This window comes from Strix uralensis, chromosome 15, assembly GCF_047716275.1.
Source record: "Strix uralensis isolate ZFMK-TIS-50842 chromosome 15, bStrUra1, whole genome shotgun sequence".
Lineage (NCBI taxonomy): Eukaryota > Metazoa > Chordata > Aves > Strigiformes > Strigidae > Strix > Strix uralensis.
In genome coordinates, this window is record NC_133986.1 from 4,935,084 (window position 1) to 4,955,119 (window position 20,036).

General features: G+C 37.1%; 1 protein-coding gene across 1 annotated transcript; it reads right to left on the bottom strand.

Annotated features, from left to right (window-relative positions):
- Nucleotides 1-303: 303 nt before the first annotated feature.
- Nucleotides 304-1,322, bottom strand: FSHB (follicle stimulating hormone subunit beta). The gene is made up of 2 exons (XM_074884870.1): nt 1,164-1,322; nt 304-540 (listed from the first exon to the last, which is right to left on the bottom strand). The coding sequence occupies exons 1-2, from the start codon at nt 1,320-1,322 to the stop codon at nt 304-306; spliced, it is 396 nt and encodes a 131-aa protein (XP_074740971.1).
- Between the last annotated feature and the right edge of the window lie 18,714 nt (nt 1,323-20,036).

The following is a 20,036-nucleotide window of genomic DNA, read 5'->3' on the forward strand; positions in this document are numbered from 1 at the left end:
GGCAGTGGAAATACAGGAATATAAAGAATGAAGGTGTAATAGAGAAGAACAGGAGACAAGGACAGAAGGAATCGGAAGCAGTGTTCTATAGACCTATGAAAATTATTTTAAGGAAACTGATGGGATAAGTAGGGAAGGCTTGAAGAGAAGTTTAATCAGTAGGTCTCCAATTTGACCTTAAAAATCTTTGTTTCAGTCTTGGTAGTTTCTAGATATCCTTGCCTGTTGTCTTCCACTTAAGCCCAATCAGTACCTTTGTTTAGAAGTGAACATTGAAAGCCAAACTGCCCTCTCAAGGATCCTTCATTGGTTACTTCCATTCTGACTGAAGGAACAGTAGGATGGCCCCAGTCCCCTCACAGTGCAGTCAGTGCTGTCAGTGTCGCAGGTCTCACAGTGGCACTCTGTAGCTACCGGGTACGAATACAAAGATTCAGGATGGTCACCACAGCCAGGGATTTTCACTGTTTCATACACAATCTCCTTGAAGGTACATGTTTGCTGAACAGATGATACTGGTGGATATTTATATACTGGATCCTGAAAATTACAAGAAGGAAATACCTACTTTGAAATTTGTTATGGGTTAGAATTCCAAATTTTTATAAAATTTCACATCACCTGATGTGAAAATTAATTAAACCAGTGGGAAAATCCCACTGAAATCAAAAGGATTTGGATCAGACTCTTCTAATTTCACCTAGATCCTTGGATTTCTCCTTTCAGGAGGACCGATATGTCAAATTTGTGTCATACCACCACCAGACAATCTTACAAGTCAATTACTTAATTATTCCAATTATTTGGAAAAGTATGGGTGTCTACATATTAATGGCTTCTTTATTGCATCTGTTTGCAACCACAAATTGAACACAAGGCAGAGATCCAGATTGTAATACTTTAAACTCTAGTTATACAATATAAACATAATTTGTGCAGCCAGATAAAGATCTGAATTTTACTAGCATCTTTTCACTCTTCCCTTTGTGGTTCAGATTGGCTATGTATCTACTTTCCTGTTAAATAGCACAGCAGTTACTCAACCTGTTTTTTCACAAGGCTCATTCTGTCTATATGTTCGTTACAGACTGGAGAAGTGGGTTATTCATACATCACTTGGAATATTTAATTTTGGTGCTTGAAATTAAACTTAAGATTCTCACCCTTGTGAAGCAGTATCCTGAGCACCACGTGGCATTCACTGTAATACAGAATTCACATTCTTCTCTTTCCACTGCTATAGTAATGTTGGTGAGCTGACAGCTATTGCAACAAATTGCTTTCCAGCAAAATAAAAGCACGTAACAATTAACTGTCTTCATCCTGTGTACAAAGCAAAAAATATATCTGTACTGGAGGAGCACGTATAGTTATTTTCAACAGGAATAACAGGAAGAAATTGAATCTTCACATTACCCTCAAGGGGTTCTATAATAGCAAGCTTTCAGAAACAGTGCGAACATAGGGTAAAGCCAATAAATAGATCTATCCATATGTTTATTGTTAAAAGCTTGATTTTCCTGAGCAACTGAAGTAGCATGTGAGCAATCTTTGCAGAATAATAATAACAGAGTACCATACCACTTTCAATGAAATATTTTTATCTAAGTTTCTGTACAGAGAATGTGTCCTGTCTTTAAGGAGAAAGAAGCAAGGGAGAGAAAGTGCAAAGGATAATCTACTTTTCAGAAGCAATTTATTACATACAGTGTTTGCAATTTGAAAGAAGATTTCTAGATGAGGATCTGATGAAAACTTACCTGTGATCTGCTTGCCTTCCTGGTAACAGCTGTAGTGAAATGAAAGCCCTATGCTTCCCTTTTATACTGTATTGTGTGTAACTTATACCTTGAGGATTTGCAGTGTATTAATGCAGCAAGCATTTGTTTGGTACTTGGTGAAAGCGGATTAATGTTCAGCCAGACAGTGAGATCAAGCCTTGTTAAGAGGAAAAAAGAAAAGCAAAACACAGTCGGGAAGTGATGGTGAAGGTTACTGTCACAGTGTCTTTTCAGAAGTTTCATTGGATTTGATTCAGTGGCATTTAGAAATAGCTGAGCCATTCCACGATTTGAAAGAAGGTTGAGAAGCCTATTTTTGGAAAAGTTCAGGTGTTTAAACTGTGTTTTATGTCAGCCCTCAAACTGATAGGCTTGGGGTGCAAGCTGGTCCTCTGGTAATTCATAGCAGAGTCATTGCAAGAGTGTTTCTTGGCTAATGAACATCTTCCTGAGTTTTTCAGGGTATCAATTCTAATTGCTTTTGTCTGGTCTTACCCAGTGAGCTGCATATGTACTTGTTTATTGATCTGTGGTCCAAGAAAGCTAGTAGTGCGAGTTTTGTTAAACCATAAGTAACTCCAATTTTCTTTGCCATTTAAAAAACCACTGTGGTTTTTCAAAATTCAGATTTCTATCCCAGTATATGCAGTTCTGGTTCCTGTCTGTCGCATGGTCACATTTTTTTTAACTTATGTAAGGGATGTCTATATTGTGGAAAGCAATATAAAGATGTCATAATGAGGCTCCAGATCTGTGTTTTCTGTCAGTGATCTCAGATCAAGCATTGTCATGTTACAGGGAAAATGCTAATATTTTTAACAGACAATCATGCAAACTCAACTTGAATGCATTCCCTAGTTTGTCATGATAATAAAAGATTCTATTAATAGTGTTCCCCCACTCACTGCCCTTTTCCTACATTCACAAGTTAGTGATGTGTGCTTCTTTACCAGAATAATGACAGAGAAATAACTTTGTTGAGCCTCACATATCACTTCTGGGTAAAATGACTCACAGTAGCACTGTATTTACTATCATCTGTCCAGAACAGCCAGTCTTGCTTTGTTATGACTATTTTATTATGGTCAGTCTGACTTTTACAGAAATCCATCCACAAAAGAAAACTAGACAAGGACATACAGCTAAAAGCATTTTATCATGAAAAGAAATTCTCACTGGCTTATTAGTTGTCCTGCAGACAGGATACTTTTCAAAATGTCTTTTACAAATGAGACCTTTAAGTATCTCATACTTCCTGTGGTCCTGCAGACTGGCCATCTGTTCCAGTTTCCATCCAGGCTGCAATACCTTAATTTGTTAATGAGTTTCCTATCACACCAACATTAGAAAGTAATCTGCAAATTTTCCCTGGACGTCTCCTGTATTAATAACTTTGTTTGAATGAGAGCACAGCTCAATTAAATGTATAAAGGAGTTAAGAAAGCAGACATCTTTCTCTTTACTAATGCAAACTCTGTGATCGTTTGATAACGGTCCTTTGTGTCATTTAGCGTCAACACAGTCTGTCTTCTCAGAGAAGGTTCTCACTTGCTGTAAATCACTAATTCCAGAGATGCCAGACAAAAGCTGATTACAATTTGTTACATCCCCTCTGAGGATCTGGGCTTTTCTAACTACTAATTTATGCAAATTAAATAAAGCTAAATAAACTTCATTTGCAAAGGAAAATACAGAAAATATCTAATCTCTCAGTTGCAATGATCTCTTTCATGATTTGAAGAAGTCATATACATTCACTAAAACCATAGTTTCACAAGCAGAGGGTGGAAGTTGAGACCCTGCCATGCTGTTTCTTCTCTCCCCTAGTTCCTTGCTCTGGCCCACTTAGCCTCCTCACTTGTGGCAACACAAATGAGGGAAATCATTCTGATTAAAAGGAAAAAAACAAACCCAGGTGTCTTTTACAGCATTGTAGTTAATCCATATCAATTTATTCCACAATGAAATGAACAGCTGTAGCAGTGTAAGTGATGGGACTGATTGGGGAGTGGGAATGAGAGGGGAGGTTTACAGGAAATGCTTTACATAGTGTTCTCACAGAAGAGTTCTTGAACTCAATACACAATACAAACTTTTTAACAGAAAGATTTTGTCCTGCAGTGACTTTAAGGGTATTTGTTTCTGTAATCATCAGTTCTAGGTTGGTTCTCCAGCTATCAGCTCTGCTAAATTCATTGTGTGAATATATGAATATGCATTTTTAGGGTAATAGGAAATTACAAATTGAAATCAAGTAACCACCAGGTCTATCATCTGAGGAGTGGTAATTTGGTGAGTTGTTACTTGGTTGACTTTGATTTTGTTCTCACACCTTTTGTTATAAGGATACCCTGAAGTAATTACTTCTCATGATGGGCAAGATGCTGTGTAGTACATGTTTTCCTAAGATTATTAGTTCATACCTCTGGAAGATGTTTATATGCTAACTATATCATACGCCTTCAAGTTTATATTCCCATTAGATTAAAAAAAAGGCTATGATAGTTTTGAAACAAACAACAAATGTTATTTATCCAGAAAGCTATCATTTTCACATATATGTGAACATTATACGTGGAGTCTGTGATGTTAGATTTTGTATCTATTTGTCAAATAGAAATGCTTCCCATTTTAAATGTTTTATATTTCAATTTAGGGAATCATGTCAGAGAGAAGAATGCTTCCTCTTCACATGCTACAGCAACTTTTAAGCGTTAGGTAGTGGTTTTTATCTATCTAGTTCTTAAGCAGTATTGCCCATGATAGATTTAGCAGTTGTCATTATGCTTCTAGGCTGACTGCTAGGTGTTACCCAGATTGTCAAAAAGGAATTATTGAAGCTATACTCCTGGAATTCTGTGACGGTTTATGTGTACAGCCTAGGAGATTAAAAGGTATTGTGGCATGTCTATACAGAAAGATTCAGACAGACCTGCGTGTGCTCTGCTCGCACTTGGAGCTAGCTAAGCAATTCACAGATCTGGAATGTCTTTGCGAATGGCCTGTTTGGATTGGGGAAAAGCAATCTCATGCTCTTTTTCCACCTTTCTAGGGTTAGCTTACTAGCAGGTCCATTGTGCAAAATCTAAGCTCTAGCAAGACCTGTGAGAGGGCTCAAGTTGCTGCAGAATCATGTAATTGCATTATGATTGGGAATGGAAGAGTTGGATTGGATCAGCTGGTGCTTAATGGTCAAGACCTCTGTCAGTGGAGATTGCTGTATTCCTGTTGAAGTGGGTGGGGAAATCTGGCAAATGCTGTAATGGAAAATCTGCTCTTAAACATGGACAAGGAGTTGGTTCATCAGAGTATAGATAGTCCTGTAGACAAAGACTCTGTAACTGTTGTGCAAGTCATAGTGGACATCAGATTGACATGGCTGTGTTAATGACTTAGTGGCATCTCAGGGAAACAGAAGGTTTTTCTGTTTTTTTTTTTTTCTTTTTTTTTTTTTTTTTTGTATTCTATGGCTGTTTCCCTTGGATTGTTTACTGTTGTAACCCAGCAAGCCACTGTTACCACTGCTGCCACAAGACAGCACTTGCTTTGCTATTTCTAGTCACTTCAACTAGAAGTGCTGTGACACCTTCTGCTGTTGTTTCCCTTCTAAGCAGTAAATACTTTTTTTCTTCTGTGTGTGGTTTGTTGGGGTTTTTTTCTTTTTTTTTTTTTCCAAAATCATCTAATACAGAACTGAAAGCTTTGTGTTTCTTATATGTCCTAAACTAATGAAATTTCTTTCTTCAGGAGGAGTGGTGGTAAGACCAGCGATTCTGTTACTGCAAGTTGTAAATCTGCCTTGCTTAAAAGAAGGTAGCTTAGATCTTTCAGAGAACTTCAGCATCTATCAAAGTGCTATTGGAAAACTTGGTTATATGTGTGCAACTCATTCACCATGAGTAATAAATCCGACTCTGTCCTGACAGATTGAACCTGCTAGTGGAAAAAACCACAATGTCTGATATAAAAGACAGGTCTTGTCTGTAAATTATTCCAGCTGCAGACTAGCTTTAGATTTAACTTCTAATATGTTCTTTTCAAAGTGCCAAGGGATGTGGTTTTAGGTTTGTTAGATTCGTGGTTGTGGTTACATGTTTTAGGTCTTGTTAAATAGATATGTTACTGGGGATAATAGTTTCTGCATCTGAAAACTGTTTCTCACTGGAAGTATGTCTCAAGGCATGTTTAAGGTGCTTAAATCTATGGTTTAATTAAATTTCTATGGGTTAGAGTAGAATGAAGACTTGATGTCCTCAAGTTTGGAGTTCTGCACTTCAGTGCCATCATAGTGAGTATAACATGTGCTTGTGTCAAATTTCTTCTGCACACAGCCTGTCTTGGCTGAGTACCCTTCCTCTCCCAGTTTCTGGGTTTGTCCAAATGTTTTTCTGCACAGGTCCAAATTTTACCTGAGGTATTTAAAGTAAAAGACCTTATTGCTGCTACCCAGTGATTGACTAAATTGATATCCTTGAAGTACACAGATTGCAAATTGTTTCTGAATCTGTGCTTCAGGACTCCCTGTGTGGGGTTGGTATTTCACAGCACAGCAGCACAGGCCTATGTTAAGTAGATTGACTGGAGTGTTGTCTTTCCTTTTTGTTGTTGTTTTTGTTGCTTTCTACTGTTGGGAGATGACTTTTGTTGTTACCTTACCCCTCTGTATGCCTTTGGGGTTTACTGTGATTCTTATTAAATTCATTGGAGATGCCCTCATTGGCTTTAGTGGTAACTGCATCGGGTAGTTGGTCACTATTGTTCAATACAATTTTTACTGATACTGTTTTGATTTCCCAGTGCTGATGATGCAGAATTGTGAAGTAGCTTGGGCCTGCCGAGCACATAGCTGGGTAGCTGAAACTAATTAGTGTCAGTTAAAGAGTTAATAATTAATGAAGAATTCATATATCCACCCATATGCAAGCAGAATACTTCACCCTAAGGAGAAAAAAAAAAAATGCTGGAATGCATTGACTATGTATTTAGCATAGAATTTTAGAAAGCTTTTGAGATACTGGTTTCTATTACTTGGAGCAAAGGTTATACATCCCATACTTCCAAATACGTACACAAGCTGTTAGTCTTTCCAAGTCTTGTGAAAATTCTGCTTACAGTCAACAGCAGCAGAAACTAATCCTTCTAAAAAGTGTTTAATAAACACAGAACAGTGCAAGGAACAATAGAGATGTTTATGTTATTGTAATTTTTGCTGTAGTTTGTCTGACATGATATAAATTCATTCATAGCTGATTTTTGTACCACATTTCTGAATATATAAACCAGCTGCATTTTCTTACCCTTTTTTACTGATGGGATTCCTACAACTTTCAGCTGTTTGCTCTTGCAAAACCACAGTCTGATCATGGCTTCTTATATAAGATCATTTGATAACTCCAGTGGTATCTGTTAGGAAATGTATGTTAAGATTCTACTCAAGACTAAATGAAGTTTAAAAATTATATGTTTGTTAGGAATGCTTTTTTCTGTTTTTTCTTTATCATTCTTTCATTTTACCATCTTACTTTATTTCCAAATATTTTATTTTTCCAATGATTTTTTTTTTTTTTCTAGGAATAGCTTCTCTGTGTGTGAGTAAGTAGCAATTTTGATCCTGTGACTGTCTTGGAGTGCTACTGTTTTATTTTAAGCTTTCTGGGTATGACTAGTGTTTTTCAACAAGAACAAGAAAGCATCTTAATGAAATGAAATAAAATATACATAAAATAGACTAGTTGTATTAGAAAAGAATTGACAAAGCAAGGGAGAGACCTAATAGGAAATATGTTTAAAGTCATATATTCTGCTAATACATAACCAGCTAGCGTTTCCTTTCTGTTATGTGAGCAGTTCTTGGGTCTGTATGGGATTGCCATTATGTTGTTGATAGTGAAAGCACAGAAATATTTCTATGAGAATACGAGTTTAAGAAACTAGAAACAGGGGCATGAGGCTGCATCTAATATGATTTATTATGGCTTGGTTTAGCTGGTCTCGCACAGAGTACAGAGACATGCCCAGATCTGTTTCACTCGAATTCAAGTGGAGCCTGTGTGTGCCTGTAAAGAGGGAACCATGCTAAGTGTTGTCATCTTCCTCACTGAGCAGTGGTAGAGAGCCCTCTGGATTTACTTGTGACTCATGGGTTGATAAGTAGGGAAAGCATTCAGTGTGAATAGAAGCAAAACTATCTGAGAGAGGAAGACCAGTTTGTTTTTTAAATTTTCATTTCGTTCTTCAAAAAGTAACACCAGAAGTTTGAAATCCTCCATAGAAGGAAAGCCTTTTAATTGTTGAGTTGCTTCAGGTTACTGTCTTTCTGTCTCAAGTTACTGTCTGTTGAAGCCAGAGCATATACATGGACTGCCTAGGCTGCTGCAAATACTGGAAGCACTGGTTTCCTCAGCTTTGAAAATGTGGTATCCTCAGCAACCCAGCTTGATAGGCTTCTGAGCAGTCAGATGAGACAGCTGGCAGGAAACCTAGCTTTCAGTGAACATTGAAATAATCTTTGTAGAGTAAGTTTTCAACAAATTTGAAATTTCTCATTTGCTATTTACATACAGAAATGGTAAATTTTTGGAAAAAATGTATCATTTTTTTGACCTCTGTTTTTAAAAGCAATGATCTTGCTAAAGAGACACTTACCTGTACATTAGTCTCTTAAACCATATTAATCAGGAGCTGACTGAATTTTGAAACCCAAACCAAAATGAAAAACAAATAAACATATCTGAGTATTCATTTGAAAAGCCAAAATCAATTTGACTGCATTTGAGTGCTTAGCTACTGCATATGCTTCCTAAAAGTAAGTGCTTGAGAGAAAGCTGAGATACTTATCTTCATTGACACAACTTGCTGAGTGGCAAACCTGGCAATTTCTGAGCTATGAGGCCTTCTGGTTTTCTCTCTTGTCAGTGTTTACAACAAATGTACACAGATTCTATCAATAATTTTTTTAAACATTTATGTAAATAATACTTCAAGACCCAAATATTAAAGAATGGCTTGAGTCCAAAGGACAAGGCTGCCATTAGTAGTTTGTGTAAGGAATGATTGCATTTTTTTCTAGGTAGCTTGTTTCACTGATCTGTCATGCTCATTTTGTTAAGCCTAGAAATAAAAAAAGACAATGTTTCAGACACTTTAAAAATTCATCAGTATTTCTATTATGTTCTGTAACCATGCTAAGAAGCTGGACAAGCATTTGTCTATGATGGGTTTTAGGAAGGACTTCTGAAAAAAATATGCTTCTAAAACAATAAGTTTGGCAGGACTGTGCCTTATTCACACATAGACAACAGCCCCTGCTAATTGTTTTCAGACTACAATTATGATATGCAACATAAGGCTTATTTGAATCTTGCTGACAGTGTGCATTGATAACACAAAGTTGATGCAGAACGATTCAGCACACTTGCATAATGGATGAAAAGCCCATCTTATTTGGGGTGCTAAATAAAGTCTTAGGCTGAAGATGTCTGACCCATATTCTTTTTGCAAGTGCAGTAATTTTTAGGTCAAATTGCTTAAGAAAAATAGGTTGAAAAGAACGCATACAGCCATAGCCACATTTCAGCTGCAATTTAAACATTTTATCTGACCAGCTGTATCTACAAATGCTTTTAGGGATTTTAAACATTTTTTTAAAGGATTTTTTCTCAGCAGTCCTATGGAATCTTTATTCTAGGGCATGGAGCCATTATTGCGCAGAACATAGGGTGTTGGAGTTGCTCTGTGAGCTGTAGGAGTTTGGTTGTGATCAGATTGCAAATTTGCAAAGAAATTTCATGAAACTACTGCAGGAATCAGTATTGCAGAGCTTTAATGAGGAAACAGATCTGAAGCTTAAAAAAAGAAACTTTACAGGTATCAGCTCAGTATATAGCTTGATATGAAAACCTAATCTTGTTTGTTAGGTTGTATTAGCAGAATGGTGAAATAAAAGACCAAGCATTGTATTTGGCTAAATTACTGATGAAGGTATTTTTCCAGATAATTATAATAATTTAAAACCTAGAAATATTGTTCCTGATAGGAAGCAGGAAGGTGAAACACCTTTATAGTCTTGGGGATGTGAATTACAGTGACCAGAAGCACTCCATTATTTAAGGGCATAAAAAAATAACTGGGTATAATAGGCAGGAGGACCCTTCCATGTCATGTGACTGAGAGCATGCACTGTACCAGACTCTGCTACAGTGGGATTTCTTGGCTGCTTAGCCTGTTGGGGAGATACTTCTGTATCTGACATGATGTCAGGAGATGGAAAGCTTTCTTATGGCAGAAAAGTAAAGCTACTTGATGGCTGGAAACTTCAGCCAGAGTCTTGGCCAGACTGACATCTGAAAACACTGCTCATCGTTCCCTTTAGGATCCTGGAGCCCCTCTTATCTTGCCAAGGACCCTAGAAACTCATTTTTTCTCCCTCCCTCATTAAGGGCTTGGGACCCTCCTCTCCTATCTCCATGGCAGGTGTCAGGCAGTGAAGGCCCATCTGGTAGGCAGCTCTGTGTGGGAGTGGGGAGCGTGGGATGCCAGGCAGGGCACTGGGGTAGGCAGACATTGAATGGTGGTGTGAGAGGAAGGAACATCATGCAGCACAAGTTGAATGAACCAGCCTGTGAAATGAGGGTTCCTAAATGGGATAAAAATTACCTTGAAATTGGATATCTGTAGTCACTGATCACCTTTTAAAACACTGATTTGTTGTGTCTGTTTTAGCACAGTATTGAACAGGTGTTTGAGATAGATCAGTCTAAACACTGGCTGCTCAGCTTTATAGGAATAGAAAAGTCACTGAGCAGAAATCCATTTGTAATCTCTGTAGTACTGCCTGAAAAAGAAACAGTCCTACTCAATTGCTTTATTAATTATATAAATGAGCAAGATAATAGTTGCTGATAATTAAACAAGTTTTGTGGCTTGTTGTGGTGCCATCTCGTGGTTCTTGAGTAAAAGTTCACGTTACTGAGTTCCTTCACAGCTAAATACGATTTTACAGCATTGCGGCAAGCAAAGCTGAACGCTGGGGTTTAGAACTGAACAGCACTTTAAGCCTCCTGGCTGTTGGCCACGTGCCTGCTGTAGTTAGTCCTTTCTAGATCTAATAAAGCCTTTGGGCAGAAAGAAGTTTCAGAACTCTCACTGTGGTGGTAATACAGCAGTCTTTAAATGCAGTGACATTAATTACTTCAAGCCATTTTGCTTGTCCCTGTGTGTGCTCAAGAAAACATACGTTCTCTTTTCTTTCTCTCTAAACTGTGGAACATTAAGCGTAGTCATTCCTGCTGGTGTCTTAAGCATAGAATTGCTCTGAAAGTGGATAGGGAAAGTGCAGTCCTTCTGCTTCTAGCGTGCCTTGTTTGGGATAAGGAAAGAAGATTTACAGAAAAGTATATATGGCAGTCCTTTCCATCTCATTGCAGAGCTTGTATACTGAGGGGCATTCAAGGCCAGGTTGGACGGGGCTTTGAGCAACCTGGTCTAGTGGAAGGTGTCCCTGCCTGGGGCAGGGGGGTTAGACCTAGATGATTTTTAAAGTCTCTTCCAACCCAAACCATTCTATGATTCCTCCTAGCTTCAAGCAATCTTTCTATGTCCTGTGAGGCAACCTCACTCATTCTCTAAACCTTGAAAAAGAATTATGTTTACTCCAACTTGTACTCCTTGTGTTCCAGTGTAATGTCAAGCAGATTGTTAATAAGTGTCTGATTTTTATTAGCCTTTATTTTTGCTTTCAATCCTCAAAAACTAGGGAGCTTTCAGTAGCATTAAAATGGTTATCATTTTGCAGCCTCCTATTTTGTTGTTGTCCACTGTTTGCTATTCTGTTTTGCTATGCCATTTTATCACTTTTTATTGCATCTAGAAGATTAACAGACATTTTCAGAAAGATGTTTGATGTATTTGTCTCTTCTTGAATTCTAATTATTATTTGAATAACTTTTACATAATGATAATTAAGAAAGAAACTGTCAATATATCCATCTATCTGATCAAATTTCTAGATGTCTGTAAATACTATGAATCCCACAGTTGCTGGCCACATATGATTTAGTAGCTCCAAACAGAGGTTTTTGCTTCACATCTCAGTTTCCATAGGTAGTGGACATAAAATATTCACGAGAACTGAGCAGGCAATGCACTGAAAGAGAAGATGACTTTTGCTATATAATATGCCCTTTCCTAAATAACCTGGAAAGGCTATGATGTGGTAGTACCATAGACACAGTCTTGGAAGAAGAGATGAGAAGTGGTATGTTCGTTGCAGCCCATGGAATCCTGATGGGTAATTTAATAAGCTGTGGTTTTGGTAAGCTTGTAAAATGCTTAAGGTAGATCCCTTATTGGCTGAGAACACTAGGATTTGTACTCAGGTCTGAGGGTACAGAAAAGGTGAGGAAGTGGGCTTTAGGTCTCAGTTATCAATGTGTTAGGTTTGAACATTTTAGAAAAAAACAGAAGGCTCAGTAGGTGCTTTTGGAATCAGCTGAGAAAAGTTCCATCATATGTCCACAACCATTCTCCCATTATAAACAACCTTTTTATGGCTTCAGATGAGGTTGTAGGAAGTGTGCTACCATACTTTTATGAGTAGAGAAAAGTTACTAATGAAATCAAGGGATTAGTTACCTTCAGCAGACTGTAAGAAAAGAAGCTTTTTAATGATTTCCTTGGCTGGCTAACTGAAGTGACCATGACTCCTTAGCCAATACTAGGTAATGGAAAAGTGAGATCAGAGAAGTGGCTGTTGCCACTGTGAGAGGACTAGTCATTACCTTCAGTACTGTTTAAAGGATTGTAAGTAGTATTTAAGCCAATGTATTTGAGTGTCTTAAAATGCAGATATTTTAGGGCTGTGGAGCTGTTCTGCATATTTTCATACATATTTTTGCCTTCATACACTTGATAATGTATTTAAGGGTTACTCCATAGAGCATCATATGTGCTAGAGACAATCTAGTGTTCACGAGACCTATAAGCTCTGCAAAAAGTGCCAATATTCTGTATTCTTAATTTCTGTTCCTGACTACCAGTGTCATCACCTGCTCCTGGATACTAGAGATTATTATAAGACTTGAATGACCTATTTAGCTGTTCTGAATTTTGAATGTTGATTTTTTTTTTTTTCTTCCCTATCTGCTCAATTTCTTCCCTCCCACCCCCTCCTAGCATAAAACAGAAGCTGTGACATATTATTATATAGTTTTGTAAGGCACTGATCTCTATATACTCTGGAAACCCTTTATAAGGAAATTGAAGACAAATTTATCATGGGTACTATAAGATTGGGGAAAGAAGGAGTCCTTGCTTTTAAGCTTTATAAATAATGTCTACCAGATATTCTCAAGTCCTTGTCCACTATTCCATGGAGATGGAAACAAGTTTTAGAAAGAAATTATACATTCCCAACAAGCAGAAGTTAAGATTCAGAGAATTTCAGAAGCATGCATGCACTTTTACATGCAAATGACATAGTATACCTATTTTCCAGTGTGCATGCAGAGGTCAGAATTTTAATATCAAGACATAACTCCCAGCCCGCACTGAGATCAGGTCAAACTTGTGCAGACATCTGCAAGTCTGGCCTCTGTGTGATGTTCAAGGATCTCTCTGCAGCACTTTATTTTAAAAGTGCATCTCCTAGATATTCAAATTGGAACATTTATGATATATAGAGACTACAGTTTGAGTCTAGTACAATTCTGTAAAACTGCCCCTGATGCTCAGTCTACCGTCTATCAGTCTACCCAGACTCTGTAATAAGAGTTATCTACCAGGAATTAAATCTAGAAGAAATAATTGATGCTATTTCCTGAAAACATAAAAAATTCTTTTTTGTTAATGGCGCCAAAAAAGGACTTCAAAAATTTGAGTCTGGATCCCTTTGATTTAAACAAAGAACATGAATTTTCTTAATTAGGAAATAACTGGATTCTGCCTCTCAAGCAATTAACAAACTTTTTATCATAAGGAAGTAAATTATGTGAGAAAAATGGCTGCAAGTTTTAGGTGAAAAAGTTTATTATATCCTTTGCTCTGCAATGAACTGTAGTATACTACAACTAAATGGACTTACCGTCAATGAAGCAAATCTATGCTTTTTACACTTTTTCTGTCTTTCATTATTAATATATGTATGAGAGAAAATGGAAATCTCCAGAATAGTGTAAGCATCAATCTTATGCATCCTTTTTTTTCATTTTTATACTGTTGTAAATAGTATGCAAATTCATTGATGTCTTTAAAGCTGGAAAACATCATTTGATTCAAAGATGATGAGGTGAAACCAGCTGAGTGAATCTGAAGTGAACTAATAGAAATGGGATGAAATACAGTAATAAATTGCAAGGTCATGCAGTTAAGGACTAATTGCAAGAATTTCTGCTATCAGCTAGAGCTTCATCAGTGTGTAATGACTGAGAAGAAGCAGCACATGAGTATACTAATCAGCTGCAAGATAATTATGTTTCAGCAGTGATATGGCAGTGGAAATGGCAAACATGATGCTCAGGTATATCGAACAGGAGAAATTAGTAATGTTGTTGTACTGATAAGACCTCCTCAGGTAGACTGTGTATATTGTACAGGTCAACTAAATCAGATGGAGTTAAGCTGGAGCATATGCATTGCTCGGATGAATATGGGAAACAGAGAGCTTTGCCTGTAATTCATCAGCATGGGCAGGGTGGTATGCTCACAGAGATTATGATTGTAGGACTAGACCTGGCTTGAGCATTGCTATTCTGGAACAGAGGCAGCACTATGTAATGTGACAGTGTAGATGTTGGCCAAGAAAACTGCTTTGGTAAGCCTAGCAAAATAAGGCTGAAAGAGATGTGTCTTCTCTCTACAAATGTGGTGGGAAGCATATATCAGGATGGCTAAATGCTTGATCTAAGGTACCATGTCAGCTGAGGGATAAATAGTTCTAAACCTACTAATGAATAAATTTAGCCTGGAAATAATGGGCTTTAGGAGGCAGCATGATACATTTGTTAGTAAGAATATATTGTAGCAGAGTGTCTGCTTGTTTCTAGTCTTTGGATCATGTTCTTACAGATGGCTTTCAGACAGAAGGAAGAATAATTTCTGTAGCTGGGAGACTTTCACAGCAGCGCTCACAGTCCTTCAGTTTCATAACACTGGTTGCAGCTCTAAAGTGGCAGAAGAAGAATAGCAATCTCCCAGTCAGACTAATTTTATTAATTTATAGTTTGTTTTTACTAGAATTCTGACAATGAAGTAATTTTCTTTGCCTTAAGAAGGAAGGGTTTGGGCAGATTGTTTTCTAATGGGATATTTGCTCTGAGATATCCCTCTGACTAAAGAACAAGTAACTTGTGAATACTCATCACTTTCCTTTATCATGTGGGAAGAATAATGTTTTGGGAATCTTATAAATTTGGTGTTTGCATTTCTTACTAGTGTTCAAGCGCCTTCCATTCTGTTTGCAGGGATTTTATGCATTATAGTCTTTAGATTAGAAATGTGTTTCTTGTGTAAGAAATTTCAGTGAATACAGTTCCTTCACTGAGGCTGCATGCTATAAAGATGTAGGTCTCTCAGTTGTTTGTAGTATCTTATGCTTCTAACGTATTTCTGATGATTTTCCTGCATAGATTTACTGTTTCTGATTTCCAACAGTATCATCTTGTGCTGTTCCCTGAATTCCCCTGTGCTAAGTCTGCAGGCTACTCATCATTTTAATTTATTTTTCCATTGTCTTCAGCCTCCTCTTCTTGTCGTTTTGTCATTAATGCCACCTAAACTTAGTTCTATTTTGAGATTTTTTTGGTGTGGGATCTGCCTTCACTGTCACAGTTTTCCTCTGAAGAAATTCTGATCAGCCCTTTAGTGATGAAACTAGAAACAATGCAATAGCTACAATTTTCTTTCCTTCTAAAGCAAGGTATTTGGTTCATGTTACCTCATTTTTAGGATGAAAAAAAATAATTACAAGACAAGGAAAGAGAAGGGAATATATGTCTTTGATATCAGAAAGGTATTTCCCCTGATACAGATATATTGGATTCCTCTATTAAAGCTTGCTTTTAGGAAAAAGTGGTCATGGATATGAACTTGGCTCAGACCTGTCTTGTTAGCAATGACTTGCTTCTCTTTCAATTACAGAGTTAAATACTGCACTTGTTATTTTTTTACCGTTGCTGTCCCAATCTATGTGCAACTGTGATACCCCATGAAACCTGCTTTAACTCAGAGGAAAAATTAGTAATTAATTTTATAGAAATTCTTCAGCGTGAATTGTGCATATTTAGATCTCATTGCAGCAGTGTTTTTCTTTAGCACAAGAACATTTTACTTTAGTGGGTAGTGTACCACTTGCACTCATACAATAATTAATAGTACTCCACTAGGGTTTCTTATCAGTTGAGAAGGCTTGAATTCAAAGGACTGCAAGTCCACAGTATGATTTAGCAAGCTCGGAGGCAACAAAGTTAATTTTTCCCTTTTTTAATGCTTGGACTGAGTGTTTCTCAGGCTCCATATTTTCTAAGCTGTGGAGTAATATCATCAGCTGCAGTAGCCGGCGTACCTGTGTTAAGTTTGAAAATTGTTGACTGACAGTAGCAGAACATTTGGTCCTGAGAGTTTGACCTTGATTTCCATGCTTGCTTAAAGGGAGAAATCAGAATGGGCAGTTTCTTTATGCTTATGGTAGCTCTTAGTAAGCGACTTCAGTTTCCAGAGCTTCTACATTCTTACTTGAATTCTCTGAACTGAGGCTTTACTATCCTTTGTCAAGGGATCTTTAACCATGTTCTTAGGGAGAAGCAAACAAATAAAAAAGCCAAAAAGGCTTTGCTCTATTGAGATTCTGTCTTTATGGCATTATTTAAGATTGCTCAAAACTTATTTAAGCCTCTCTATCTGAAAGGACTAAAAAAGCAGAGTTATTTCATAGCTTTATCTGGTTCTTATTACAAACAAATCTTATTTCAGAATAACGGAAAATCTGATGAAAATTTGGATGGATTGTGGGTCTAGTTTTCATGTTTAAAAAAATTCTACATGACCTAAGAATGAAAACACTTGAATCTGTTCCTCCTCTAGTTTTGGTTTAGTTGTAAAGTTCATGGAAAGCTGGATACTTTAATTCAAAATTCTCAAAAGCTCAAGGAAAGTCCTGTTTTGTGAACAGAAAAAATGGAGCTTCTGGCAGGCCTTTCCCATTCCTGAGGCCATAAGAAAAGTAATGTAAGGTGTGGGTAATATGTAGGTGACATAATTAGTCTTTCTTTTGTTTCTTTAAAATTACTATTGGGTCTCTAGGAGCCCCAGTGTACTGTTTTAATTCCAATGTACTCCTAAAACAGGAGGCTGTCTGTATTGACCTGAATTGGTGAACAGTGGCAGAGGAGCATTGGGTGGAGCCATCTGCCATGAGAAGGATCCCCTGCTGATGTTTGTGATCTTGGTGGAAGTTTCCTGGCTTCCCATGGAACTGACACCTTACAAATATGGCAGCCATTACATGCAGAATTCTATGGTGAATTGAATGTGCAGTTATCTTGATGACATGCACAAATGAAGTCAATGGTTTATACCCAGGGAGAAGCTGTCCTCAGTCACTGAATTGAGAAAACACCAGAACAATGAGAATTTTTATAGGGACCAGAATGGAAAAGGATTAATTCCCCCAAAGAGCTTTGCAGTTCACATTACTCTTGAAGATTCATGTGTTCTAGCATTTGTCAACCCCATGCTTGCACCTCTGCTGTCTCACATCTTATCTCACAGAGCCTACAGAAACATATCAAAATGATCCATTGTCCTTCCCTTATCAAGGATAGAAATTCACCAGTTGCACAGGAGTTGGGCTGCAGTAACTAAGAAAAGAGCTGAAAGAGTATGGGGTGATAAACCAAGACATGCTGTTCCTTCAGTCTTGGTCTGTTCGTGTTTGATGTGAACAAAGTAGATTCGTTTTCATTATAGTGGGAAAACATAAAGAAAGATTCATGAAATGGAAATGAACTTTAGCTGTAGAATCTAATTTTAAACTAGAAAGATTTTTCTTTTACTTTTTACTAATGTAGTGTATTTTCTTTGTCTTTTTATCAAAACAGCCTTAGAATTTTACAATCTGTCCTCAAATGACACTAGAAATGTGGGTTGTCCATGATTTATGGTTTTGATATGAAAATAAATTATCAAGCATTGACAAGGGCTATTTCAAACTTCTGCTGCAACCTCTTAATTTTTTAATAGTTGCTAAAGAACCAGGCCTTTATCAGAGCTCTGACATTTTAAAAATTTGATTCAGTTTTACCTGCAGGCTCAAGGATGCTTTTCTGTCATTAAACCGAGTAGAAAATATTAACGGAAAAAGAATTAATAAACTCAAATTGTCCAGGGGAATGTGAGTGTACTGAATTTCTAAGCATGTAAATAGTAAAACAGCAGCACAGTACCTAATGATGCCAAAGCTTACATCTGCCTCCAAGACACTGCTGCTCCAAAAGTAACAATGCTCGTGAGGTGTTCTTTACAATGTAATGGAAAAAGAAATGTTCCCAGAATGGATGCTTTGAGACGAACCCTCTCTGCTAACTGATTGAAAATGTTTGTGCAAGTTCCTTTCAGAAGCCCATCTGTCTACTGCTTGTCATATAGGTTCTGTCTTTTTGTCTAGTTAATTACTGGGGCATTATTTAAGCCAAGGCTCTGCCAGGGTCCTGCTTTTGGTTCCAGATTTCTTCACAGCTGTTGGTGTAGTATGAGTAGGAATGGTGATACCAGGTAGGGGAATATCTAATGAGAAAACTGGAAGTAGTTTAACTCCTAGTCTGTAGTTGTGATCTATCACTGAAACAAAATCATATTTTGCTGTCCCTCCCCATCTTTTTTTTTTTTTTTTTGAAAAGCCTGTATCTTTAGAAATTGTTTATAAAATATAAGCATGATTATGCACAATATTTAGAAATATCAGTGGGTAAGAATGTAAAATTGAATGCAATGTAATTTTTCCCATTTATAGGCACTGCCAGTTATTCTGTTTGCAGTGTGAGCAAATACAAATTTTGCATCCGTTAACAGACAAACAAGAATTTCAATACCTAAGAAGTTACCAGGAAAATGGAGCCAGGTTCTTGACCAAGGTGCATAGTGGTCAGAGAATGAGACGGTGTTCATAGGTGGAAACAGGAGTGGCTTGGATTAGGTATATGGAAAAAAAATCATTATGGGATAATTAATCATTAGAACAGGTTTGCCAGAGAGGTTGTGGGGTCTGTGTTCTTGGACATTTTCAAGACCTATGTAGGCAAAGCCCCAGGCAATCTGGCCTGGTCTCACTTAGCCTTGAGCAGGAGGTTGGACTACATGAACTCTTTAGATTCCTACCAACCTAATGATTCTATGATTAATAAAATGCATTACAGGAAATGCAAGAAACAACACTGCACTTAATCATTTCGTGTATTAATAATTTTGCAAGAACTACATTAGATATTGAGAAATCAAAAGGATTGATCAAATTAATTGTAAGGTAGGAGTGACATTTTTCACTGTAATGATTTAGCCTGATTCTCTTCCAAGTTACAGAATATAAAATCAGACCAAAGCTTTTAAGTACAGAACATGGCTCTATATGGGTGTAAAATATTTGGTTTAAGAAAAAAATCAAATTGTTATTTTTTTAAGGTTTTTCGCCTGCCTGTCTGATGTAATAGTTTTGAAGAATGAAACACTTTTTTCAGTTGGTAGGACAAAGAATAAAATTGATCGTCTTTCTGTGGGTCCACTTTTACTAGTGAATTTTCCAGGGAAAATGAGGATGTGTACCTTACTGAATTTCCTTGTGGGTAACAAAGCAGTAGAGTTGCATTTCTTTAATTTTTCAAATGTGCTTTCTTTAGACGTAGTTTCCAGAAAGAGTCTTTCAGTTTGACTTTCTGAGACAGTTTATTCTGGTGAATTGCATCCGTTGTTTCAGTTAGTTCTATTATGCAGTGAATTACAGAGGAGGCCTTTTAGACAGCTCAGTGTAAAGTCTCCGATAGTGATCTAGAAAAGGTGATCAACTATTGCCTTTGAGGGGTGTTATACTCATGATATGTCCCTCATAACAGGGTTGTATTTCACTGATGCTGTACAGGCATGGGTATCTATGGGCAATTCTGTGTAATTAATTGTAGTGAGTATTTCCTTTCCTCATTCTTTGCTATAAGGTAACTCATTTTTTTAATTATTGAGCCAAGAATCACTCCATACTTCATCCTTCACTGTTAC